Source organism: Eubalaena glacialis, chromosome 10 (genome assembly GCF_028564815.1).
Source record: "Eubalaena glacialis isolate mEubGla1 chromosome 10, mEubGla1.1.hap2.+ XY, whole genome shotgun sequence".
In the NCBI taxonomy this organism is placed as follows: Eukaryota; Metazoa; Chordata; class Mammalia; order Artiodactyla; family Balaenidae; genus Eubalaena; species Eubalaena glacialis.
Genome location: NC_083725.1, coordinates 98423858 through 98451131, shown reverse-complemented (window position 1 = coordinate 98451131; position 27274 = coordinate 98423858). Strand labels below are relative to the sequence as shown.

The following is a 27274-nucleotide window of genomic DNA, read 5'->3' as shown; positions in this document are numbered from 1 at the left end:
CCTCTGACCCTCTATGCGGTTGAAAGCCCTAGTATGACTAAGAGTCAGCCCTCCGTTATGGGATTCCTCCATACCCGCAGTTCTGGGTTCTGCATCCACAGATTCAACCAACTGCAGATCATGTAGTTTTGATACTATAGTATTTACTACTGAAAAAAAATCCTCATGTAAGTGGACCCGTGCAGTTCAAACCATGTTGTTCAAAGGTCAATTATATATAGAATAACAGGACTCTTCTATCTGAAAGGCAAAGCACCATAATATTAATCAGCTTTTTCACTGGTGTGTTTCAAAGTATGGAGTACTGACCATGTGCACCAGGCTGCACACTAAAAAAGCAGAACTCAGAACTACCAAATTAGATGTTCTGAGTGAGGCTCAAGAATCCTCAATTTTAGAAAAAAGTACTGAAAGTTTACAAACTACTGCAGGTAGCAGAAGATTGGCTGATTTCTTCTTTCTAGATGATAGCTGTCTGTATTTTCTACATTTTTCTACGAAGAACATGTATTACTTTTGTAACTGGGGGATGGGAAAAGGGGAAACTGTTTTGTTTTGATAAAGGCCGGGAGATGGTGAAGGAGGGCAAAGAGGTTGTTTCTCCTCTTTCTGCTGCCCAAGTGTCTACAGAGGATAAAAAGGGGTCACATTTGCTTCTGGGTGATTTCCATGCCTCAGAGCCTAGACTGGACCTGAGAAAGCACTGGTATTTTTTCCATTTGGTGTCCTTCATACATAAGGGGAAACTACTGAAGCACTTGCCTTAGTTCTCCATTTGGCCAGGGCTAAATGCTCTGGGGCTGTCATGGATCCTTTGTCATCTCCCCATATTTTCTCCAGTCCTGGGACTCTAGGATTGTGGGAAGCTGTGGCTGCAGGATCCAGTAAGGGAGGTAAAAGAAGGGTGCGAGGGAAAAATAGTTAGTGAAGAGTCATACTGCTAGGGATGACAGGCTATATGTATAAATATCAACTTACCCATGGGTTCAACAACAGTGTGGGGGTGAATAACATGAAGGAAGATGAATCTGAAGTCCAGTCCTGTTCCCACCACTTACTAGCAAGCTATTTAATCCCTGTTAAGTCTTGGATTGCGTATCCATAAAACAGGGCAAATAATATTTCTTTTCATATGGTTGCTGTAATAGATAATGCATATCTATTACTAGGTACCACGCTAGTAGGGCTTGAGGATACAGAGATAAAATAAACACAATTCATGTCTTCCAAGATTACTTCTTTTTTATGTAAAGTGAAGAAATAGGTCAATAGGGACTTCCCTGGTGATCCAGTGGTAAAGAATCCTCCTTCCAATGCAGGGGACACAGGTTTGATCCCTGGTTGGGGAACTAAGATCCCACATGCCATGGGGCAAGTAAGCCCACACGCCACAACTACTAAGCTCACGCACCTCAACTAGAGAACCCACCTGCCACAAACTACAGAGCCCACGCACTCTGGAGCCGGCGCCACAACTAGAGAAGAGAAAAGCTGCACGCCACAATTAGAGAGAAGCCCGCACGCCGCAACGAGTGTCGCAACAAGCGCCGCAACGAAAGATCCCACATGCCGCAACGAAGACCCAATGCAGCCAAATAAATAAATAAATAAATGAAAAGAAATGGGTCAGTAATTCTAATAACCTTCCAACCAAAGAAACACTTTTGAATGAACCAACTTCATAAATGAGGCATCTCAATTCTCTGCTTTAGATGGATGAATAAATACTGCCCCAGTGAATACTTGTATCTTGAGGCAGGACAAGGACCAGCCCAAGGCCTGACTTGACCCAGGTGAATAACAGGACACTAACACCAAGAATTCAAGTTAGGTTTTGCTTATCTCCATTACTATTCGTACATGCAAAACCTATCATTTTAACAATAGTCTGATTAGCACTGGAGTGAAGGACTGGGCTATGTTCCATGTCAATGATATCAGCTATTAAAAAGGTCTGTAAGGTCCTCCTGCAATTATAAAATGCTCTGTAAATGCTAAATAAAAATAAAATAAGAAAACAATCCTCAGTTCTATTTAACTAATTTCATGTTGCTAGACAATTCTTTGGTTTCATACTTCAGTAAGAATACCTTTAGAGATCGGAGAAAATAAGGAAAAGAACCTGATTATATTTTAGACAGTCTTAGTATGATTAGATCCTATGTTTAATCCCACTCCAGTCACAGAGAATAATGTGAACCACTCGGCTCGAGTTTAAGATGTTTTTTTGAGAATAACTTCTTAATAAATTAGTATGAATTTGAGATACACAAACATTGTTTTAACTGTTTGTTTCAAGCACACACCAGCTACAGGAAACACTGAATGGTGCACCTTATATGGAAAGAAAAGCAATCAATATATCATAGAGAAAATGGCTATTATTAACTGCATAATGAGAGGTTAGTTAGATTGAGCTTAGCATGTTATACTTTAGTTCAATACTTTCTGGGAGACTGAGCAGGGGGAAGGAAAGGAAGGAAATCAATGTGTTTTCTAAGTTTCAGTTTCCTCTAGGTAAACTATGAAAGATAATTGCATAGTCACTACAAAGGAAAGCTGTAAAGAAATCAGATGCTTTAAATTTCCTAAAACTCTAGTCCGGACATATACACACATACATACCCCTGATTAACTACATCTTTTAATTTCCCCAAAGTCTAGGATAAATATAAGAAATCTAGAGCCTAAAATGCTGCTTTGTGCAACAGATGTTTCTGAAAAGTTTGGCTGCAAAAAAATGTTTGCAAACTGGATCAAGTCAAACACATTAGGATTATTTAATAGACCACTTCCAATTAAACAAAATAAAGATTGTTATTAAAAATAATTTCTTTCCACTGTATACAAGTTCTGGATCCCTAGAGGTCTGCCCCCTTTAAAACAGGGCTCACCACAGCAACATACATGCACACCACTTCATCTGGACCTGTGCCTTATTTACCAACCATCTCTGGCTCTCATACCCATCCTTGGGCTCACCCCTAGTAGCTGGGATTTGATGTCTCCTGCTGTTCCTCTGGTTTTAGAACTCAGCCCACTCCTGGACCATGGCAACGGCCTCGATCATCCTCCTAATCCCTGACCAGGACTCCTTTCCCTTTTTTTGGCTTTGTTACTTCTCTGTTGGACATAACTGTTTAAAGGAACCCTGTCTTCTCAGGGAGCCTGAGCTGATGACTCAGTTGACCTCCCTTCCCTCTCTTACTCCTTTGCTCCCTCAGCTCAATTTATTTGTTTTCTAAGCCTGGAATTTTATGTATTTCATTTTTTTCAAGGTTGAAATCATTTGGACTTACATTTACAAGGGCTCTTCTGGCTATTTGCTGAAAGAACAAAGAAAACCAAAACACAAGATGGCAGGAAAATAACCAAGGTCCAGCAGTTTCTAGTCCCCCCAGACACACTGAATCAGAAACTCTGGGGGTGGGTCCAGCACTCTGTATTTTAGTAAGTCCTCCAGGCAATTTTCATGAACACTAAAGTTTAAGAACCATTGCTCTGAAGAAAAGATGTCTGACAAATATTTTGGACAAAATGAGGCACCTCATTAAGAAGTCTATATTATTGACATAGAAGAATGTTTAAGATATTCTGTGTAATAAAACCATAGCTATGGTATAATTTTTGTAAAATATCTTAGAAGCGTATTTCCACATGAAAAAATGTCTAGAAGGTTACACACCAAGCTGTTAATAGTGGTTAATTTAAGGGAAATCCATTTTACTTTTCCTTTATGGATAGCTGTATTTTTAATCTATAAGCATATGTTATTTTATAATTTAAAAAAAGGTTAATCTAGGCATCTTCCACTCCTCTCTGGCAAAACTGAGAGGTAAAAATTAACTCAGTCCCCAGTAGACCTCAGTGTCTGGACTAATCAAGCTTTGTGAGGCTTTAGGGAATTCTAGAGGAAGTGAGGCAGAGAGAGTGTTCAGTGCTCCATGACTCAGTCAGTGCTTCTATGTAAAGCTGCTGTGCCAGAAAACGACAGGTCATAAAGCCTAGCAGATTCTGCTCTTCTTAAATAAGCCAACTTAAAAAAGGGATGGTGGGGTTCGGAGGGAAAACAGAACAGACTAAAAACTTAATGAGCTCTTTTGGAAGACACCAATTTGTTTCTGGGAAAATTTTCTTTGTTGCAGAAATTATGTATTTAAGTGTCCCATCTTTCATCTCCTATTTGTGATCTAACTGTCATCCTGCAATTATGATGGTCCTTCTTCAAGCTGGCTCCAGGTAAAAATGGCGTACACATATGTTAGGCTAGAAAGGGGCTTGAAAATAAAATAGATTGGTGGGAAATTATCCAGGGCGAGACAAAGAGAAGATGAAAGAAAGGTGAGTGTGTATAAACATATCCAAGATCAAGTGAGGTCCTAACAAATATCCTTTAGCTTATGATGCATCATAGGAAAATCCTGAGGCTTCCACGGGTTGCTCTCATGGGGATTACTGAATTCTTTCAGCTCTGGCAAGTTTCCCATCAGAAGCACTATATGCATTCATAAAGGTTCCCAAAGCACTTTACCTGTATTATCATCATGCACAGAAGCCACTCAGTGTAATCTGTACACATTCTCTTGCTCTTCACTGTCTATAAGCATGTGGGTGTGGCAGAAAGAGGAAATACAGTTGTCTCCTTCAGGATAGCTGTTGTCCCAGAAACCAGAGAAACTCAGTAAAAAAAGCTTTCTGTTATCTTTAATAATTAATTGGTTCATCTTCACTAAAGGAAAACTACTTTCATATAAGTAGTTTTGGGGGAGGGGGGTCTTTCTACTTTGAGCTAAGAAAATCGACAAAAGTTACCCCAATGTGTTCTTATCAATAAAATGGGAAATAAAAGCGAATTTACAAGGTTACTGCAGTGATCACAAGTGTGGAAGAGGAGAGGGAGAATAACGAGTTAGTGCTTAATGGGTGCAGTTTCAGTTTGGATGATGGAAAGAGCTCTGGAGATGGATGGTGGTGACGCTGCACAACAATGTGAATGTGCTTAAGGCCTCTGAGCTGTACAATTAAAAGTGGTTCAAGTGGGAAATTTCATTATGTATATTTTACCACAATTTTTTAAAAGGTATGTAAGGCTCCTAGCACAGTGCCTGGCTCTTATTAGGTGCTCAAGAAATGCTAGTCTTATTCCCCTTATAAAATTTTTTAATTAAAAAAAAGACAGTATAAAAAGCCAAATAAAATCACGCTCCTTTCCCTATTTAATTGTGCAAGGCTTTGACTCTCAGGCGAAGCCAGCTGGCACCAGTACCGGGTAGTGCCACAGCAAACGTCTGGGTAGGAGAAGGGAGGCTACATTAGTCATAATCCCTCCGGCATGTTCAGTTCCCAGTCCACCCACAACCCTGGCATAGCATCTCCCAGAATATCAATCCTACAGCCCCCAACATCTTGCAAAGAAAGCTGGGAAGCTTAAACCATTTCCCACACCAGACTCCAGGTCATGAGGACAAAAGTATTCACAGTGGCAGCTGGCTCCCGTTAAGTGGGTGAGTGACAAGACGCTAGTACTGAACACCAACTGGATAGGCCTGACCTTGTTCCAGTCCCCAGCATTAAGCTGATGGTATCTCTGATGCCTTTGGTTGGATTTAATGGACACAGAGGCCAGCAGTCTCGAAGGCCCGGTAAAGGAAGATTAAAAATGCACTTGTCTGCAGTTCAGAGAAAACAATGAACGATTATGTGTTGTAAGTCATAAAACAGAGAAGGGGAAAAATAGATGACTTATCTTTAGGCATGTTAGAACACTGCTTTTGATGGGTAGGCTTAATTAGATCTTGATGCAATGTTCAGATAGATCGTCATTAACATCCCTCGAATTTAGCTCAAGGAGAATGAAATACTTGCGGTACCAATATCCAATTAATTCCAAAACAATACTTACTTTAGGGTCTGAGCTCTTGAACTTTAACCTTTCCACCAACTCTATCATAGCCGCCTTCAGTCCGCCTGAATCTTTGCTCTAGAAGAAAGGAAAGTCAGGGGTCATTAGACAGCATTTTGTTGCTCTCTCGAACACAAACAGCATTTCATGGGACAATGAAACGGAAGGCAATTTCTTCTTCTTATCAGCCAAGAGGACTAAACGACTAAGGAAAGATGTGTTGCCCCTCTTCCTCTTCTCTATGGACAAAGAGGGTCAGGACATAAATTGCCCAGTGACCTGAGAGAACAATTGGAATGAAAATTAAATGCAATTTGTATAGGCTGACTCACTGCTTCATCTCAGGGCTCAAATGCACCAGTATTCACAGAGGGCTGAGGCTTTGCAAAAGAGATTTCTACCTGGGATGTCTATTTTATGACCGAGTGATTTTCATTTTAAACTTCTACATCACAAATACAGAAGTGTGCAATATTAAATATTCTCACAAAAATAAAAACAAAGAAAATTCCCCAAGATTTAACCCTAATTGGAAATGGTATTTCAGTGTATTCAGTTGAATACAGGTTTCTGAGTCAGAAATATAAGGTTTCAAATTTGGGGTCGGCATTAACTAGTTGACTAACCTCAGGCAAATTACTGACTTTCTTGAAAACTTCTCCCTCTTCGATAAAATGGGGATTATAAAAAGGGTTATTCTGAAGCTTAATTAAAATGCTGTTTGTAAAGGCATTAGCACAGTATGTGGCACATAGTAAGTGCTCAATAAATGTCACCTATTATATTGTTGTTGTTATTACTGCATTATAATGATTTAGACTAACAAAATCCAACAGAAATGTAACGTAAGCCACAAATGCAAACCACATATATAATTTTAAGTTTTTGAGTAGTCACAAAAACAAAAGGAAATTAATTTGAATACATTTTACTTAACTCAGTATATCCAAAATATTATCACTGCAACATGTAATTTCAACATGAGGTATTTTATACATTTTTTTCATACTAGGTCTTTGAAATCTAGTGTGTATTTCACACTTACAGCCCAATTCAATTTGGACTTACCACATTTCAAGTGCACCAAAGCCATCTATGGCTAGTGACTACTGTACTGGTCAGCACAGATTTAAAGCACAGACTAAAGCCACACTGCCTGGATTCAAGTCCCAAATCTACCACTAGATTTGTGTGACCTTAGGCAAGTCACTTAGCCTCTCAGTGCCTCAATTTCCTTATAATATGAAGCTAATAATAGTACCCATTTTACAGGGTTGTAGAAAGACAAAATGAGCTCATATACATCAAGGTGCTTGGAACAGGGCCTGGCACATGCTAAAGACAACAGATGTATGAGACATATTTATTATTACTGTCTCCCTCACAATATTTTAAATCCCTTAAAGGTAAGAACTACATTTTTTATCTCTATCTGTGTTCAGCATCAAGAAGGTGTTCAAAAAAGTCTGCTGAATAAACGAATGAATGAATATGCAATCTTAAGATATGAATGCCCTTACAATAACACATGTGTGTAGCACAATGTAAAGTCACATGAATTAGTTTATTTTCTTATCTCAACTCCTTGGGGGATAGGATAGGATCATCACCCTCATTTTATCAGTGTTGGAAAGGAGGTATGAGTAAGTAAAATGACTTGTCATTTTTACGGGTATGGGACAATAAATAAGTACAATATAAACAAGTACTACAAATATCTGTTCTTCAAAATTGGCCTCAGAATCAGTGATAGTTTCCAAATTTGCGGGGAAAATTCCAATTCCTCCAAAATAGGACCTACTTAGTAAGACTCCATCATATAGATAAAAACAGACTAAAGTCTAAATCCTTTTTTTCCCCTCTAACCTCCTTTCTCTACCAAGTCTACACAGTAAAAGTATGATGTAACCTAAGACCGATATCTGCTTTAGATGTGCTCTCCAAACACAGCTTAGCTGACATTCCCATCCTAACTGTGGTTCTAAATTTTAATAATTTGTATTTTTAGTTTTACTTTTAAAATGATGACAATTTTCCAAATTTCTTCACCAATCTAAATCTTTCATCTCTGGTCTCACAGCAGACAGTTGGGAAAAGGAATCTGGAGGTCACACACCAGGGGAGTGCATGAGACCCAAAGTACCTAAAAAAGGGTTAAATTGCCAGACACAGTCCTGCTTTTATGAGATGATCAGACAATAAAGACTGTCTGGTGATATCATTCCTCTAACCTGCTTCTCATTGGCTGCAACAAGCAGGTCACTTGTCCCTGGAAAACTCTCTTCCCCCACATCCCAGCTGCCAGCACCCATTTTAAGCTCTTGAGCAAGAGCCTTTGATATATTATGACTTTCCCCCTGGCTCTAGAGAACAGAAAGGAATGCACCAAACTGTGTCTTAAAACATTCAGAAGAGAAACAGGGCGACGAAGGAATCCCTAAGAAGCAGACAGCCTGTTTGCAGGCAGATGTGCCTTGTGTGGAGAGATAAGGGAACCCTTAGCCTTCTTTCATAAAAACCGGGTGTCAGCAGAATCCTTCCTCCTTTTTACAAAGCATCTGCAGCTCTGCCTACCCAGGGGAGTGACAGAGGAGAGGCACAGAGACTCTTCCTTCAGGAAATTCACCCATACTACCTCCCCACCCCTCTCTGAGAATATTCTCAGAGATAATTGGGGTCTGTATTGAGCCAGCCTCTAAACGGGTGGTGAAAAAACCTTCCCCAATGGCTTTTTTAACCCCTCCCCCCCAAATAAGCAGTTGGTCAGAAGGGAGAGGGTCCTCTGGGCAGACCCTCCTCTGACAGCGGCAGGGCTGGGTAAGAGTACAAATGGACAACCCTGGCCCCAAAGCCACTTCCTTTCTTTTCTCACACCCCAGTCCCTTCCTGCACCTCAAGGAGCCTGTACACAGATGTTCAAGCTAATACACCCAAGCTCTGGGCACATCTCTCTCAAACAGTCGCCTTGGCCACACCTGGGACCTCCAAATGAGCATATCAGGGGCGAGGTCTAATGGTTTGGTCCATCTTTGGGAGGATGGGCTCAGAAAGAGCCTCTGCAGGCCCTGGACACAGGGTCAGGACATATCATCAGGTAATTCTTGGGTCCTGGATACTTGGAGAGTGGTCTAGAAGGGGGCAGGCATGGCCAAAGGAAAGACCCTCAAGAGCATAGGGCAGGGGCACAGGGCTGTCTAGGTCTAAGGTGGTATTTGAGTATGAGTGTCCCCAAACCATCGGGTAGTATCATGTTTTAGTTAATTATTTGTTTGCAGAGGGCAGTCATCAGTCAAAAGGTAACTGGAATAGATCATACTTTCAGACTTCCCTACTGTGGTGGAATAGAAGAGTTGCCTCTGAAACCTGTGTTCTAATTGAGAAGTTAGAAGAATTCTAACCTTGTAGACATTTGGTTCCATAAATGGCCAGATTATACTATGTCAGTCCTTGGGGCAAGCACTGTGAGTGGTGAAGACGTGAGATTCGCCTGATACTGCTCTTCCTCACCTCCACTCCACACAATGCATTCCAAGAACACAGGAGGTCAATGTGAGCATATCTTGTTTATGTACCTCTTTCCTCCCCCAAGAAGAGTGTAGATTAAAACAAGACAAGTGCTATGTTGTGTAACACCCCTCAAAATTTGATCCATCTATGGAGATGGCAGATGCTTCATAAAAGCCAACTCCTAGGGATGAATCATAATAAAGCCAAAGAAAGGACAAAAGGCCTACATTTGAAGGTATTCTTTATTCTCCAAAGCACTTTCATATGCTCTTTCACTGGTATTTTACAATAAACCTAAAAAGTAGTGCATTCTCACTTTACAGCTGAGAAAAATGGCTGGTGAAGATCAAATGAGAAACCCCCAAATCACAGAGCCCATACACTGTTTAACTAGCATTACACAGTAACACAATAACTAAAAGGTAGGGTATTCACACTGTACAATAGAGAAAAATGGTTCTGTGGAAGTCAAATGATGTCCCCCAAATCACAGAGCTAGTCAGTAGCAAAACCAGGATCAAAAAGATCTAAATGAAAAAGTTATAACATATACAAGAGAAGAGGTTGGTATCAAGAATAATGTGAAAATACATAAGGGATTCCTATAAATAAGAAAAAGCCAAATAAGCACAAAAGAAATCCCAACAAAGGATATGAACATAACAGAAATGTGAAATGGCTAATACACATACGAAAAGATGTAAAAGATGCTCTAACTTACTTGTAATTATCATATCATTTCTTATCCATCACATTGAAAAAAAAGTTTTGATTTGATAATACCGAATGACGAGAGACTTTGGGCAGGTCGGGGATTTTCATATGTTGCTGATATAATATAATAAAGCCACTTTGAAATCACATGCCTAGCAAGTCCATTTTTCACTTTCTCCCCTTGAGAAGCACTAACATGGGTCAGGGAGGTATGAAGAAAAACATTTATTGCAGCACTGCTTGTAATACTAAAAAACTGGAAACATCCTAAACATCCATCAATAGTGGGTGGCCAAATAACTACGGAATTAACAAATGGGATCTGATATAGCAAATAAAAAGAATGAGACACAATGTTGAATTTTTTAAAAGTTGCAAAACAATGCATACTATATCATTTATTAAAAAAACATAAAACTATTCATTTTTATGGGTGATACGTATGTATGTAAAGGACTAGAAAGCAATGACTGAGGGACTAGTAGTGGGAATAGTAGTAGGAAGAGTCTTAGACTTACTTAAATTTATTCCTATTATCTAATTAAGATTTAATATACAAAAAGGAAGGGAGGAAGGAAGAGAGGACAGATCTAGGGCTTCTGCTTCGAGTGTCTTCTCTCCATGAGTTTGCCTAAGTATAAATACTGGGGCACTGTTCCCTTTGCATGCAAACATGAACCAAAGGTATAAGAAAGGGTTCTCTACCTAGTATTCACGTATCGATTTCTGGGAGTTTGAAATCCCCAAAACTGTACACAAAATTTGGAATGTACATGCACTTTTCTATGAAAAGGGACTTGAGCATTTCTCAAAGCCCCGCAAAAGTTTAACTTTCCTAGTGTAAAGGGCATTGCATAAAGAGAAAGGAGACTCAGGCTCCATTCCTACTAATTGCTATATGAGCTTGGAAAAGTCATTTTACATCTCTGAGTTTGTTTCTCAACCTGTAAATGAGGAAAATGGGCCAAATCAGAACCTACAGATTTGCAGGCTGCAGCCTACACAACTTTTGTTTTGTTTTTAGAGTGTTGTCCCACACAGCATACTAGGAATTTTAAATTCATTGTCAACATTTAAAAACCAGGAGATACGACATAATAAAGATTTCCAGCTTCTTCTAAAAATCTGAAAGGTATGACTGTAATGGGCTCCCTCTCCCACATAGCAGCAACTGGCTGAGCTGAGTAGCAACTACCCGCTTTAGGCAAGGCAAGCTCCCTCCAGTTTGCCATAGCTACCCTGGCTGGCTTCTCTCATTTACATTACCCTTCTGGTTCCTGTAGACATTTGAAGTTGCTACCCCTGGAAGAACTCCCTCTGAAAGTTTGCTGTCTCTAAGGGTCCTTGTATTTGAACACCAAGAAAGTTGGCATGTCTTTCTTCAAAGGGGTTCAGAATACCTCATAAACACATGTCCATCCATTCACTCCAAAACACAGAAATAATACAGCTCATTCTAATGCAAACATTCTTTGAAAATGGGCAAGAGGCAGAAACAAAGGTAGAATATGGTAGGTAAAAGGGACATCAGAATAAGAAGTATTTCTTGACAACCAGTCTCTGTACTTTCATGGGAGTCAGCCTAGTCTAATGCCAATAACCAGCTGGCATTAGAAAAGATGCCAGAAAAGAAAAGAAAAAGTCATGTGTCAGTAGAAATGTAAGTGTAAATCACTTAATATCCTAAACTAGTTCCTAAATATTGAATTTTGTATTACAAAGAATCAGAAGATGCTGAGTTCAGAAAGAATACTGGCTGTCTATTTTGGTTTTTTCCTATCCCACTAGCCTTGTGTTGTTGGTACCATGCTTAAAAAAAAAAAAAAAAAATCAATCCAACTTTCTATCATTTTCACAAAAAGGTTTTGTTTGGGAGAAACAGTGGAAAAGGATTGGGAGATAGAATATGTAAGAAGTCCTCCTAAGAAATCCAATCAGAAAGCAAAGCCCTGACAAAAGGAAATGAAACTGAATTTTAGTACGCCATGAAATTTTAGTTTCACCACGCCATGTTCAAAAATTCTTTACCATCTTCTTCACATGACTTGATTTTCCAACTCCAAATCCACTCCTATGTTAGGCAACCACCTTTATATAGCTGCTCAGATCCAAAATAATTTTTGGGTCTGAGCAAACCTATCAGCAAGTCTTTTCAGACCTAACTCTAAAACACAGGCCAAGTCCAACTACTCTTCACCATCTCCACTACTCCCTGTTTGGTCCTAATCCAAGGAGTGACACCACTCCCACTCGCATACCCTACACTCCATTCTCCACACAGGCACCAGAGGGAAATTTTAAGAACGTGAATCAGATCACTCATTCTCCTGCTTAAACAGTCTATGGCTACTCAGAAGGAAATCCAAAATCTTTACCATGGCCTACTTGGCAGTCTGACCTCGTCTACTACCCCCTACCTGGAACTCTGACTCATTATCCTCCAGCTATCTTTTTTATCCTCAGTAAGCTTGTTCCATCTCAGAGCTTCTACACTCGCTTACTTCCTCCATTCAGATCACTATGCCACCAGATCTTCCCACCACTGGCTCTAACTATACCCAGTCCTTGTCCGATGCTTAAACAGCCTCTCTCTCATTCCCCATTCCAGTCACTCTCTTTCTCCTTCCCCTAGTTTGTTATTCATGGCATTTATCATTATTTAGAATGTTATTTACTGTTTAACTTGCTTGTGTCTGTTTTGCTCTTACAATAAAAGCTCCATGAGATCAGGTACTTAGAATTGTTCACTGTTAAATTCCTTACAGCCCCAAATACTCCACCTGACTGAATGAATAGATCAAAGGAAAAACACCATGACACTAATTTCAAACAATATAGAAAAATATCTTAACGAAACTGTACCTCAAAGAATTGTGGTAAAAATTAAATGATATAATATGTAGGAAGTTTATAGCACAGAACCTGATACATACTAAGTTCTCAATAAATTTTAGTTATCATTGTTGTTATTGTTATTATTAAGTGGTTAACAGTCTATTGAGTGACTGACTACTAAGTATCAAGTACTGAGCTAGAGAAGTGCTGAATGGAAAAAAATGAACAAAACAATCTGATACTAATCAAAATACTCTGTAAAATATCTAGGAAGAAAAATCCAGATGGAAGGGAAAGAATAGTTTTAATAGTCTGATTATTCAGAAAGTATTTATCTACTAAATACCTTCATAGAGATAATAAACATCAGGAGATTGTGTCAGTACAACTTAGAAAGGTTAAATGTAAGTGGGAATAATTAAGAGTAGAGGCTAAATGGGACAGTGGAATGAAAATGTACTTTGGGGTTAGACCTGGATTCAAATCCTAATCCTTCCACTTATAAACTAGGTGAACTTCCACAAAGCTCAACCTCTTTGAGTATCAGTTTTCTCATCTGTAAAATGAGAATCAGAATAACACAGGTTACTGTGGGAGTTATATTGAGATCAACTGAAATAATGAGGTGAAAAGCACCTGACCTAAAGCCACTTAATTAATAATTATTACTATTATTCTAATCTCGGGAAAGAGCCTCAAAATTCAACAGCAGGGACTTCCCTGGTGGCGCAGTGGTTAAGAATCCGCCTGCCAATGCAGGGGACATGGGTTCGAGCCCTGGTCTGGGAAGATCCCACATGCCGCGGAGCAACTAAGCCCGTGCGCCACAACTACTGAGCCTGCGATCTAGAGCCCACGAGCCACAACTACTGAAGCCCGCACACCTAGAGCCCGTGCTCTGCAACAAGAGAAGCCACCGCAATGAGAAGCCAGAGCACTGCAACAAAGAGTAGCCCCTGCTCACCACAAATAAAGCCCACACACAGCAACAAAGACCCAATGCAGCTAAAAATAAACAAATAAAATAAATTAAAAAAAAAAATTCAACAGCAGATAAGAGCTTCTAGACTCTCTTAGTTTTATAACCTCAGGTAAAGGCTAGCATTTCCATTCTTCACACACATGAAGTCAGAGTCTTTCACTCAACACAGGTTATACCCTGCCAGGGTTCACAGAGACCCAAAGAACAGAGTGGAGAACAGTAGGGGTGCCTCTAACCTCTTTCCCCCGCGATTGCCTACTGGAAAGAAAATGGAGGCTATTTTCTAACTAGAAAGTAAAGGGTGTACTGCTCCTGCCTCCTCTCCACTTCTATAAAAATTTCCTACAGTTCAGAATGTAAAACAGAATTTAAAGAGGACAACCAGCAAGACTTGTGAACCTAAAATTAGACATACCAGCTGTGTTTTGGTTAGCTAGTGCACATGGCGCCAGCAGGACACTGAAATATACAGGAGCCTCTTCTCTGAAGACAAGTTTTTCACCAGCCTATCTATCCACCAGCATAGAGCAGGCAGAAGGAACAGAAGGAGAGGGGGCTGAACAGTGTTCACCGAAAGAAACCTGGTGTCCGAACTTCTACTTCTGCCAGACTACCTGGTCTGGAATTGAACGCAGAATAGAACCTTAGTTGGCTCTGTAAGGATAATAAGAGTAAGAGTCACTAATTGCTGAGGGATTATTATATTCCAGGCACTGTGCTAAGCTCTTTACATGTATCATCTTGTTTGTTCTTCACTACAACCCAAAAAGGAGAAATAATTATTATGCCCATGTCACAGATGAGGAAACCAAGATTCAGAGAGACTGAGTGAATTCTCCAACATGACACAGGTAATAAGTAGCAGAGTCAGGATTCAAACCCCTAGACTGCAAAGCCAATTAAGGCAAGACTGCTTGGTCTTTCATATTCATCCTCCCATTTTTCCTTAGTAAGAGACTCCAGTTTTAGCTGGACACACCATGGCCTGAAGAAAAGACTGTTTCCCATCCTCCCTTGCCACTAGATAAGGCCATGGGACTGAACTCTGGCCAATGAAAGGTAAGCAGCAATGCGTGCAACTTCTGGAGGGTTCTCTTAAAATAAAGGGGTGTTCCCATGTTCACTTTCCCGTGCCTGCTATCCTGGAACTCAGATGTACTGGCTGGACCTCCGGGAGTCATCTTGGTCCATGACAACGACCATACCCTAAGGATGGCAGAGCAGAGGCAGAAAGAGCCTAGATTCCTAATAACTGCATGGTCCCTCTGTACCAGCTTTGGCCTGCCTACATCCTTGTATACAAGAGAAAATAAAACATCCACCTTGTTTGAGCTGCTGTTATTTTGGATTTTTCCAAATTATTTCAGATGCAGTTGAACTTAAACACTGATATAGTAAATCACTATGCAACACTCTCTCTTTCAGTTCTTCATTGATGCCCTGTGACTATTTGAGATTATTATACTTCATATCATACATTTACCAAATATTGCATGTACCTCTACTCTCCAACAGGCACTGTGCTAGGTGCTGGGAACACAAAGATGTATAACATACAGTCCTAACCGTAGAAGAAGAGTTTATGACCCACGCAAGACAGAGACATGGTGGGAAGAAATAATATTGATGTAGTATACTGTATTTAATGCTCTAATAGTACAGGCTGTTGCTATGGGAACACAGAGGACAGCTGCCTAACACTCTAGTCATAACTACCTAGTAAAATCCTATCTATCTTTGAAGGCCCACCTCAAATACCACTTCCTCTAAGAAATCTTTCCTGATTCCATGCCTCCAGCTGAAAATAACTTCTCTTTTCTCTGAGTCCCCATGACATACTATTTGTACCTCTCTTCTAGTATTTATACTCAAATAAGCATGTGAAAAGACTATAAGCTTCCTGATGTCAGGAATCTTTATCAATATCCGTCATGCAGCACACCTTAAGTGCTCAAAAGTTATTCACATAAATAAAATTAACTTAAAAACACCAGTTTTTGACAATAAAGCTAACTATATGCTATAGTTTGGATATAGCATAATGCTTTCTCTAATATCCTATTGAAGTTAAAAGCAGATTGCTCTGCTACCCGATCAAAAACTAGCTAAATACATTTGAAGTGAGCTTAGTTTATAATTAAATGTTCAACAAGAATAATTTAGCGCACCACAATGTACATCAGTCATTGCCTATGTGGTTACTTGCCATAAATTACAGACTGAGCACTTGGCGTATCTGGAAGATTTTGCTTGGTTGGTTTCATTTTTTTTCATTCTTGCTTCATTTTTGACATCCGAAAGGGCATCACTATTGATTTTTTTATCCCCCAATGTCATGTTGGCTTGATCCCTATCAGAGTCACACACACCCCCACAAACAAGATTCTCATCTCTACCCCACATATCAGCACTGAAGTTTTTGTTTTACCCCTTGTCTGTACTCTGTCTTCTCTTCTGAGAGGTCCATTAGTATCTGTGCTCCTTCCTGCCGCACAACAAATTTAGTCCCTGGCTCTGGATACTAAAATCTACAACAGGAACAGGAGCATGAAACTGAGCTGGTTATCCCAGATTGAACTGTCACTTCAAGCAGAGAGCACTGACACCGACACATCTCTGGCTTCTCAGTTTGGGTCCGATGCAAGGGAAGAGAAAAGGTGGGTGTTATCAGTGGACAGCAGGGCAACCTCCATGTCGTGGGCTGTGGTCAAGAAAAGGTGGTGCCACAGGCACATAGTCCTTTATCCCCAGAGCGGCTTAAGAATAACACACCTACTGCATCAGCAACTTTACCCTGAAAAGCAGTCATCTAATAGTACAATATGCCTATTAACCTATTAATCTATTCTGATTGAAAGGTCGGGGAAGAGAAAAAAGAGGGCACTGGATTCTTGGGAGAGAGAGCAGGGAAAGTCTGGACCTTTTCTCTCAACAATCCTCTTCATAGTGTGTACCCTTAATTCTGTGGTCTTCCTTCTAAAAACAGTAACTCCAGTCTAACCATAACATGAACAGAAGACAAATCCCAATAGAAAGACATTCTATAAAATACCTGATCATCCCCAAAGATATTCATTTAAGGCTGGGGTGAGGCCAATCACAGGTATTTTCTAAAGAATCTCCCTCCACAGGTGATTCCAAAATGTGGCAACAAGGTGAGAAACACACTGTTTACTTTGTTAACCTACTTCCCTCTCCTCTTTCATTCCAATATACTCCATAGTGACCTTTCTGCTGTCCCTCCAACACCCCAAGTTCACCTCTACCTTAGAGCCTTTGCATTCACCATTCTTTCCACCTTAACCACTCTTCTCCCAGACTTTTTCTTAATTCTTAGATTATAAACTGTAATTTTAATAATGAAGATTGTGGGAAGAGTCCACGTCCCTAACAACACAATTAGATGACTCTTCCCCTCCACTTAACCCTGCAGAAGCCCTCTAGGCTCTCTTTTACGAAGTTCCATCACCATGAATGTTGAATCCCCTGAAAAACTGAGCTATTGTCAAAGAGATCCCCATAAGCTCATATTCCCTCCACAGAGTAGTATTTTCACCTGTGTTAACAGCACATTACAATTGCTAGAACTACACTACTCCTCTCACTTCAAGAGCCATCTAATTCCTTTATGAAGAGTCCTATGAACCAAACCGATCATCTCTGCTATGAATCACTGGACTTTGTGCAAAAAGCACTGAGTGGTAACACAATAGGAGGTTTTCTCTAGATCTCTGCAAGATCTCATAATTCAGGTCTCTGCCTTAATGTCACATGCTCAGAGACGCCTTCCATGACTACCCGGTCAAAAAGTAACTCCCTCCTGCCCTCCTGCCACACCACTCACTCTTTCATTGCTATGACTTATTGTTTTCATAGTACACACTACCATCCAAAATTACTCTACCTTATCTCTCTCCCCAGCTAAAGGGTAAACTCCATAAAAGCTAGGGCCCTGTCTGTCCTCTTCACTGCATACGTCCCAGACTTATTACAGGTAAAGAAAGTACATTTTGAAGAGTAGAGTGAGATGGAGAATCCCAGAACGGCAGGCCTCATTTTAACTTTCCATCAACCATTTGTGGCAGCTTCAATCATTCCCTTTACCTTAGTCTTAGCTTTTGTCTTATTCTATACAAATAAATAAGACACAGACTGAACCACTGTGTAGACAGCGCTTCATGGTTTTATTAGAAGGTACTCCAAATCCTTTCAGTCAAGAAGAATAAAAACATAAATAGGGACATTACAGCAGACATTCAACCTTCTGCCTCCCTGCCGGAGCTGCTTCTTATGAGCTGAGCACAGAGCCAGAGCTGCCCGACATTACAAGACACAGCAGCGGCATACCACCATCTCCAGCCCCTCCAGAGTCACAGCTGTCCCGAGCATATGCCTGTACCCTCCCGACCGCCCTGCCACTAGAGCCCCCTCGCTGGGGCGCCCCTGCAGTTGTTCCCACTGTCACTTAACCAAACATTCTTCTTTCCAAATACCCATCTTAAAGACACACTCAAGGGCAAAGGGAGTGGCTTCAAAACTTTTGGATCTGTCCATAACAAAGCCATGTTAAGAACTCCACAGATGCTTATAAGTACTTGCAGAACTCTGCCAATCACTTCTCCCTTTGCCATTTTATAAGACTCCACCTTTTCTTCAGGTTATCTTAGAGTGAACGAGACAAGTGTTTTTCAAACTACAGGACATGACCCATTAGGGTGCAATGAAATCAATTTATTGGGAAAATCCAGACATTTTTTTGAACAGAATAGAATACAAACAGAACACATCATATGCAATAAGGTTAACAGTGCTCCGTTTGAGTTAAAGTATGTGTGTGCGTGTGTGTATGTAAACTAGACCACAATGTAAACTATATTTCCCCTACTGTAGGATATGTTCAAAATAATTTTTTAAATTACTGGTCTAGTACATGTAATTGCACTTATATTGTTTAACAAAATGATTCATTAAATATAGCTATGAGTGCAAATTCCCTTGACAACTTAAGAATTTTCATATGAAAATATCCATGAACCAGATCAAGCTCCTTTGTCAGACCCAATGACCCATTTTCAGAACGAGAAATTATGGTCACAATAAGAGAAACCTGCATATCTGAGAAGAGAATTTATGAACCAGATGTGAGGTCATAATATGGGCTGTGTAACTATATTCCTATGATAAAGCTGGAGCAGAGGCTCAATTCAAATCTGGACCCACAGGATCCTTTGGAGACCAAATGCTCTGGAGCCAAACTGGAAATACAGCACAAGAGGAAAGGTAGGACTTTAAAAGTCACTTCAGTGATTAGGGTTAAACTTATCCCTTCAAGGTGTTCACCTTAGTCCTTGAGGCATTAGCCTTCACGTTGCCTCTGCTCGGATCCCCTCTTGCTGTACAGTTACCCTGGTTTTCTGTCCATTCTGGCCCACTCTGAAGTTTGCTTTACTCTAGCCCTCGCCAACAATCTGGCCTTCTACCACCAATATTAGCCACTCACAGCCCGGTTTGGCACTGAGATATCAAAACATATATTGTTCAAATCCCTCTCAACTCTAAACTTGTGCATTTAACTAGACTCCTCCTATTAATAATAATAAAAACAACAGCTAACATTTAAAGAGCACTTACAATGTGTTAAGCATTGTTAAAGTGTTATCACAAACTAAGTTATTTTATTCTCACAAAAACACTACTTGATTTCTTAACTTTATACCCATTTTAGAGATACAGAAACAAGGCCAAACTGTTAAATAACTTGTCCAAGGTCAAAAAGCAAGCGGCAGAGCTAGGATACTTCCTGTTCCTCTCTAATCCCACACTGTGTTTTATTTTTTCTTTATTAACAGTTATTACATGTTTATTTGAGCATTTGTTGTTCTCTATTTCCTTCCAATACAATGTATACTCCAGTAGAAGCAGGGACTTCTTCCATTTTGCTATATTCTCAATGCTTAGAAAGCACGTGCCCTTGGCCAATGCTCAATAAATACTTGGTGAGTGAATGAATGAATGCAGTATAACAAAGATCCTCTTCTCTCACCATCATCATGCCAAGCCACTTTTAATACTCCAAGAGACCTACTTTCTTGTCAATAAGTAAATGTACACTGCCCTCAAAATATATGAAACCAGAGGTGAAATGAAACTAATTAAAGCTACAACCAAGCTCTAACCAAGTTCAAATTTTTATTGAATAAAAACGGTCAGCCCTTCATCCTAACTGCCTAACAGAGCAAATGGTATGCCCTTTCTGAGGGGGAAAAATATGACTCTAGTGTCTACAGTTCTTTTAAACACAATGTCTGGTATTGAATGAAAAATTATGAGATGAGAATAATCATGAAAATGCGGCATATAATCAGGAATCAGATCCCAAAAGATAAAGAGAAATGGATCCTTAAAAAAAATAACCAAACAGGCCTTCTAGAGTTGAAAAACACAGTATCATAAATTAAGAATTTAATGACTGACACTCACTAGAGTATTTGCAGCTAAAATGAATAAATAAATAAGCAGATCTATGGAGTGATTTCTAAGACATACTGCTAAGTGAAAAAAGCAAAACATAAAAGAGAATTTATATTGCCCCAAAACCCACAATTCCAGTTTCACCATGAGAAAAACATCAGACTAATCCAAACTGAGAGACAGTCTACCAAATACCTGACTGGCACTCCTCAAAACTATCATGATCATCGAAAACAAGAAAATGTAATATGGCCAGAGGACCCTGGTACAGAAATCATTAGAGGAAAAACGGGTGAACGTCTAATAAGGTCTATAGTTTAGTAATACTGTTCCAATGTTAACATAAGCAGAGTACAGGAAACAGCTCTATTGATCTGAGTACATTTACCGATCACAAGAAACTGGGATGTGCATTTGATTATAGGCAGCAAGAGAGGTGGGCAGGGGGAAAGAAGATAAAAGAAAGCAAAGCCTACAGCACGCTCAGAGTGGGACATTTAAAGGAGACCCTTTCCATACAGACTTTTGACCCTCCTACCCCTGCCAAAGAGTAAAATCCTAGAGTAAAGACAAACTAAAGTTGCCGCTATCTCACCCTCCAAACAGGAGTGTAGGGAGCTATGCCTTGGAGCTGAACAAAACGGGGCCGGGGGCGGGGGGGATGGGGTGCAGGACAGGATGAAAGCAATTCTTTAAGAGGCTGTAAATTTGGGCAGGCACCTCCTGAAAATCTGTTCCAAGAAATATCTCATGCAATTAATTTAGTTTAAGGGGGTCCTAAACAAGCTGTACACTTAGGCCTTATCAGAAGCAAACTCAAATCCTCTTTTGAAGACTACAGCTTCAGGCCAAGGCTTGGGAAATCCTCACAAATAATTTTTTAAAGGCAATGAAAAGCTACTCGAACATAACAAGCACAAAAGGAAAGAAAAAAACCTAAAAAACACCACAAAAACAATAGCTAGCAGAGAAACATCTAGAAAGTCTTCAAATACTGGAATTATCAGTGACATTATAAATCAACATGCTTAGTGTTCTTAAAGGAATAAAGAGGATAGCTACACCATGAAAAAAGATAACAAGAGAATATGATTCACAAATCTATACTAGTACATTTGAAAATTTAGACAAAATGGACAAACTTCTAGGAAAATGTAACTTATCAAAACTGACTTAAGGAAAAATACATAACCTGGACAGACCTATAACCACCAAATAAATTGAATCCACAGTCAATGAACTGGATACAAAACAAACGTATCCAATGTTGGATACAAAACAACAAAATTAATTCTCTCTCTCTCTCTTTTCAGATCCAGATGGCTTCCATGGTCAGTTCTACCAATCACTCTAGGAAGAAATATTCCAATCTTATATAATACACTTCCAGAGCATTAAAAGAGAGAGAAAATACGTGAGAAGCAATACTTCCTGACTCATACTATGAAGCCAACATAACCTTGATAGCAAAATCTCATGAGGACGTTACAAGAAAGGAAATTTACAAGTTAATTTCTCCCATAAATATGAATGGAAAAATCCTACATAAATTATTAATAAACTAAATTCAAAAACATAAGGATACTTCATCACAACCAAGTTGAGTTTCTCCCAGAAATGCCACATTGTTTTAATTGTAAAATATACTAATAATGAAGGAATGGAAATAAGACCATATATATATGTACACACCTGTATTTGCAAAAACAAACACTTGAACGATAAGCAAAAAACTAATAAAAGTGGTTACCAAAGGTGAAAAAGAGGCTTTTGAAACATATGAACATAATACTGATTTTTAAATTTAGTTTAATAAGTATATCAATTAATGTAATTCATCACATTAATAAAAGAGTAAAATCACACGAACATGCAACAGATGCAGAAAAAGCATTTGATAAAATTCAATATCCATTCAACATTAAGAAAAACTCTTAACAAACTGGGACTAGAAGGGAACTTTCTTAATTTAATGAAATATATCTGTGGGAAAAAAAAACCACGAGCACGCTTGTGAAATGTTATGAATTATCCCTCAATTAAGAACAAGGCACAAATATTCACTATCCCTTCTATTCAACATTATACTGGAGGTCCTATCCAAAGCATTAAGGCAAGAAAAAACAAACAAACAAACAAACAGGCATAAAGACTGAAAAGATACAAAAGCTTTCCCTCTTGCAAATAATATGATCATGTGTGTAGAATAAATTTACAGATTATTAGAATATGTAAGACAGTTTAATATGAAAATCAATATATGAAAGTTAATCATATTCCTATATACAATTAGAAAAGAAAAATTAAAAACATTTTTTACAATACTATAAAACTGTAAGTATCCAGGAATAAATTTCACAATGATGTACAAGATCTTTCAGAAAAAAAAATTACAAAACTTTATTGTGAGGCAATACAAAAGACCTAAGTAAATGGATCAGAAGACTTCATTTTGTAATGGTATTAATTCTCCATATATTGGTTTATAATTTCAATACAATACAAAAAAAAAAAGTCCTGCAGGTTTGGTTTTTTTCTTAATACAGAACTTCATGGTATGATTCTAGGAAATGTAAAAGGCCAAGGCTGGCTGAGACACTCTTCTAGAAGAACAGAGTGGACAGACTTGCTCTACCAGATATTAAGACATGTTACAAACCTACGGTAACTGAGAAAACATGTAGCTCATACTGGAATATACTAACAGATCAACGGTATGAAATACAAGAGCCAAGAAACACATCATACACATATGGACACTTGATATATGACCGGTGACACAGCAGATCAGTACAGAAAGGATAGGCTTTTCAATAAATGCTGCTAGAGCAACTGGCTATCTGTACAGGGTAAAAAATGAAACTGAGCCCCTAACTCCACCACCCAAAAATCAATACTAAGTGGAACGAGACACAAAAAGCACTAATAATAAAGAAAGTTATTGATAAATTCTACATTAAGATGAAGAACTTCTCCGTTCAAGGTATAATTTTTAAAAAAAGAAAAAGGAAAAACAGAGTAGAAGATATTTGTAACCCATATCAACCACAGTCAAAAATATAAATATAAAAACTCCTGTAAATCAATGAGAAAAAGACAACCCAAATGAAACATGAGCAAAAGACCTGAATGAGTACTTCACAAAGAAGAAATACAAAAGATACTCAAAGTCATCAGCAACCACGGGAATGCAAATTTAAACCACAAGAAGATACCATTACATATCCATATGACTGACAAAAACTAAAAATTCTGTAATAACAAGTGTTGGTGAAAATACTGAGCAAAAGGAACTCTCTTACACTTTTCATGGCAATGCAAATGGGTACAACCACTTTGGAAAATAGTTGGCAACATCTAATATTATTGAAGATATGCACAGTGTGTGACCCAACAATCACACTCCTAGGTTTATACTCCATTTAAATGTATGTAGATGTGCAGCAGGAGACATGAACAAGAATGTTTATAGCAACACTGTTCATAATAACTAGAAGTTCCAGAATCTGGAAATCAAATGTTCACCCTTGACAGAATAAGTAACTTGTGGCATATTTATAAAATGGAATTCTATACAACAATGAATATGGACAAACCACAGCCACTCACTGGAAGAATCTCACAAACACAATGTTGAAAAAATAAAGCAAAACCCAAAAGAATGCATGATAACAATACAATATCAATCGTGTCAAGTTCAAATAAGTTTAGAAATACATAAATATGTGGTAAAAGTATAAAGATAAGCAAGGATATTATCACCACAAAAGTCAGGATAATGGTTACCTATGGAGAAGGGAGATGGTTATAACTAGAAAATTATAAAAAGAGCATGGGGCTTCAATATTGCTCCTAATATTCTATTTCTTAATCTGGGTGGAGATTACATCAGTATTTGCTTTATAGTTATTTGTTAGACTGTGCGTATGCTTTTATACACTTTGAGTGTGCATTTTACAATAAAAAAGGGAAAATCTTAATATAGGGGATTTTCATTATCAAAATATTTGTTATCCCAGTGCCAGCAACTGCAAGGCTGCTTCAGGAAACAAAAGATGTCATAATGACAACAATAACTAATGAACTGATCACTCAAACTTTTCTGCCTGGCTAACTCCAGCTGTCTCTCTCACTGATTGTAAATATCCACAATACAAATAAAAAGCAAATCATTTGCAAATTCATTCATTCAACAAATATTTATTAATATTTGTAAGATTTCCATACACTGTTCTAGGAGACCAGCAAGGTTCAAGATAAAGGCCCTGCCCTCCTGCAAAAGATAGAGGACCAGGGAACATCCACTCCCATCCTAATTTTGCCTCCACCTTCTCATCCTCCTTTCCAAACAACTACCAAACATGAAGAACCTAAAAGGAACTCAGGGGCACACATGAAATTATCATCAAAACCACAACCTTAGGGAGTCTTTTCACTAGAGAGGAACCACCTGCTTGGATTCATCTGGCTAAACCATGGCTTACCAATGCCTTATCAAGAGCCTTAACCAGTCTCAACAATGACGATGCTGTGGGAATAGGCTTAAGTGGAGTCAAAATCCCAAGGAATGCTTTACCTGGGATACGGAGACCAGAGGCTTATAATTTTCCAGAAATTGTAAACTAGATTTTGCGTGTACATTTATTTTTCTAGGGTCAGAGTCCAGAACTTTCATCTTATTCTCAAAGAACTTCAATCAAAAAGGGTCAATAATCACTGCTCCCAACAAGTTGAACAGACCAGCTTTTTAGGGACATGGTGAAAGTTAATGTGGCCACAGGGAGGCCACCTGAGTTGAAACCCAGGTGTCCTGACCTCCTGGCCTATGCTCTGAACGACCAATACTTACTCTTAGTTCTTCGAAGGCTTCATCTAGGGTGGAGAGCTGGTGGCCCTGGTGTGCCCCAATGACTGGGCACAGGACACAGATGAGCTGCTTATCTTCCTGGCAATAGGTACTCAGATCGAGCCCATGGTCCGGACACTTCCTCTTGGCCACTCTCTCCGCTTCCATTTCTATTTCTGGGTCAAATTCGCTTTCTGCCTCAGTTTCTCCCTCGGCCTCCGATTCTCCTTCGTCCTGGTTGTCTTCCTCTGCTTCGCTCTCTTGCTCATCCTCCATTTCTTCCTCACTGTCTTCCTCACTGTCTTCCTCACTCTCGTCCTCGCTCTCCTCCTCCGTCTGACTCTCTTCTTCGGACTCACAGTCTTCCTCGGACTCGCTCTCTTCCCCCGCCTCGCTTTCTAGGGCCTTCTCGTTCTCTACCTGGGCCTCGACTTCTTCCTCTCCCGCCCCATCCCCCCGGGCTCCCGGGGTCCAGGCCTGGGCGGCTCCGTGGACGTACTCGGCCAGGTGGTGCCGGGGGAACTTCTGCCCGTGCGCCTCCGCGTGGCGGCGGCAGTAGCAGAAGCCGCATTCCCGGCACACTTCCTCGGCTCCCGGAGCCTCGTCGGGCTCACACTCATCACACGTGCCGTCGTGCGGCAGCTCCTCGAAGGCCGCGCCCCCTCCGGAGGCCATGTGGGAGCTGTGCCGCGGCCCGGGTCTCCGGGCTTCAGAGCTCGCCGCCTGGCCTCGGCGCGGCCTCCTCGCGTTCTCCTCTCCACCCGGGGCCCGTCCCGCAGACTGGCCGCGCCGTGTCCCGCAGCCTCGGCGCCGCTGCCGCCTGTTCCCAGCAGCCCGCGCCCAGCCGAGGAGCACAGGGCCTCCCCGCCGGCTCGGCAGCCTGACGGCCGCTGCGCTTCCTCCGGCGTCCCGGGCACTTCCGGCGCAGCCGCCCAGCGCCCCCGTCAGCCCCTGCGCCGCGCCGCCCGCTCGGCCCCCCGCTGCCCCGGCGAGATCGCGGTGCCGCCGGCCCCCGCGCCGCCCCGGTTCCACTTTCCCTGTCCGCGTCAGGCGGCCCGCTTTCACTTCCTGAGTCATTTAAAGTGGCAATGGCCCTTTTCTGCGTTTCCCGCAGGGGTTCAGCATCCCCGGAAGGAGGGAGAGGATGGATGAGGTCTCCGATTCACTCCAGCTCACTCTGGAGGCGGGAATTGGGCCCCGCCTCCTCCACTTCCTCCCTGGAGGTGCCAACCTGACTTTTCAAGGCCACTAGGCAGGTGTGCAGGTGCATTTCAGCCTCCCTCCTTCCAATTTGTTGCTGCCCGTCCCAGTCCCCTCTGCTGCCTGTTCTGCAAGATGCCAGGACGGAGTGTTGTTTACCAGACTGAACCTGACCCCTTGGGATTTTCGGGGGAAGGGTTGTGTTTGTTCTCCCAGGCTCAGGGAATCAGAGTCAGGTTGAGCAAACAGATGTTTTCGATCTAAAGCGATTTTATGCTTTGCCTATTTTCAAAGTCTATTTGCATTCCTGCTCTCCTAGGGGCTCAGAACCTCTAGGATGGTAACCTCTGCGCCTTTTTTTGAGAGCTTGCTTTGGGTTTGGCTGAGATGTCAAGGGAAGTAGGTAGGGAGAGACAGTATTTGTGGAGTGAGAGTTCCAGTGTGTAGTCCTTATCTTTTATGTAATGAGGCCATCTAGATTCAGATTGGATTCCAAGAGAAAGGGAAGGGACTGTTATTTATTAACCAATACTGAAGTGCCAAGAATCGGGCTAGATCTTTTTGCGGCTCCCAAGTTTGGAAGAGCCACTGCCCAAGGACCCTCAAATCCTGGTACTACAACTTATTGGCTTTGCAACCATGAAGAAGCTAATTGATCGTTCTGTTTTCCACTTTATATATATAAAGTAGATATATATGTAAAGTGGAAATAATACGTACCTCATGGGGCCATTTTGTGAATGAAATGTAAAGGTGCCTGCCTTGTAGATATTCACTACATTTTAACTATTATTATTGGCATGAATTATATTTAGTG

At 40.3% G+C, this 27274-nt stretch overlaps 1 protein-coding gene across 2 annotated transcripts in view; it reads right to left on the bottom strand.

Annotated features, from left to right (window-relative positions):
- Nucleotides 1-26185, bottom strand: part of TRIM44 (tripartite motif containing 44) — a 114190-nt gene extending 88005 nt beyond the window's left edge. Inside the window, exons 1-2 of one of the 2 annotated variants that reach the window (XM_061201602.1) lie at nt 25261-26185; nt 5903-5980 (exon numbers count right to left, since the gene is read on the bottom strand). In XM_061201602.1, coding sequence (XP_061057585.1) covers nt 5903-5980; nt 25261-25932 — 750 coding nt within the window. In that variant the 5' untranslated portion in view covers nt 25933-26185. The remainder of the gene's footprint in view (nt 1-5902; nt 5981-25260) is intronic. The other variant, XM_061201603.1, reaches the window with a different exon arrangement.
- Nucleotides 26186-27274: the final 1089 nt, after the last annotated feature.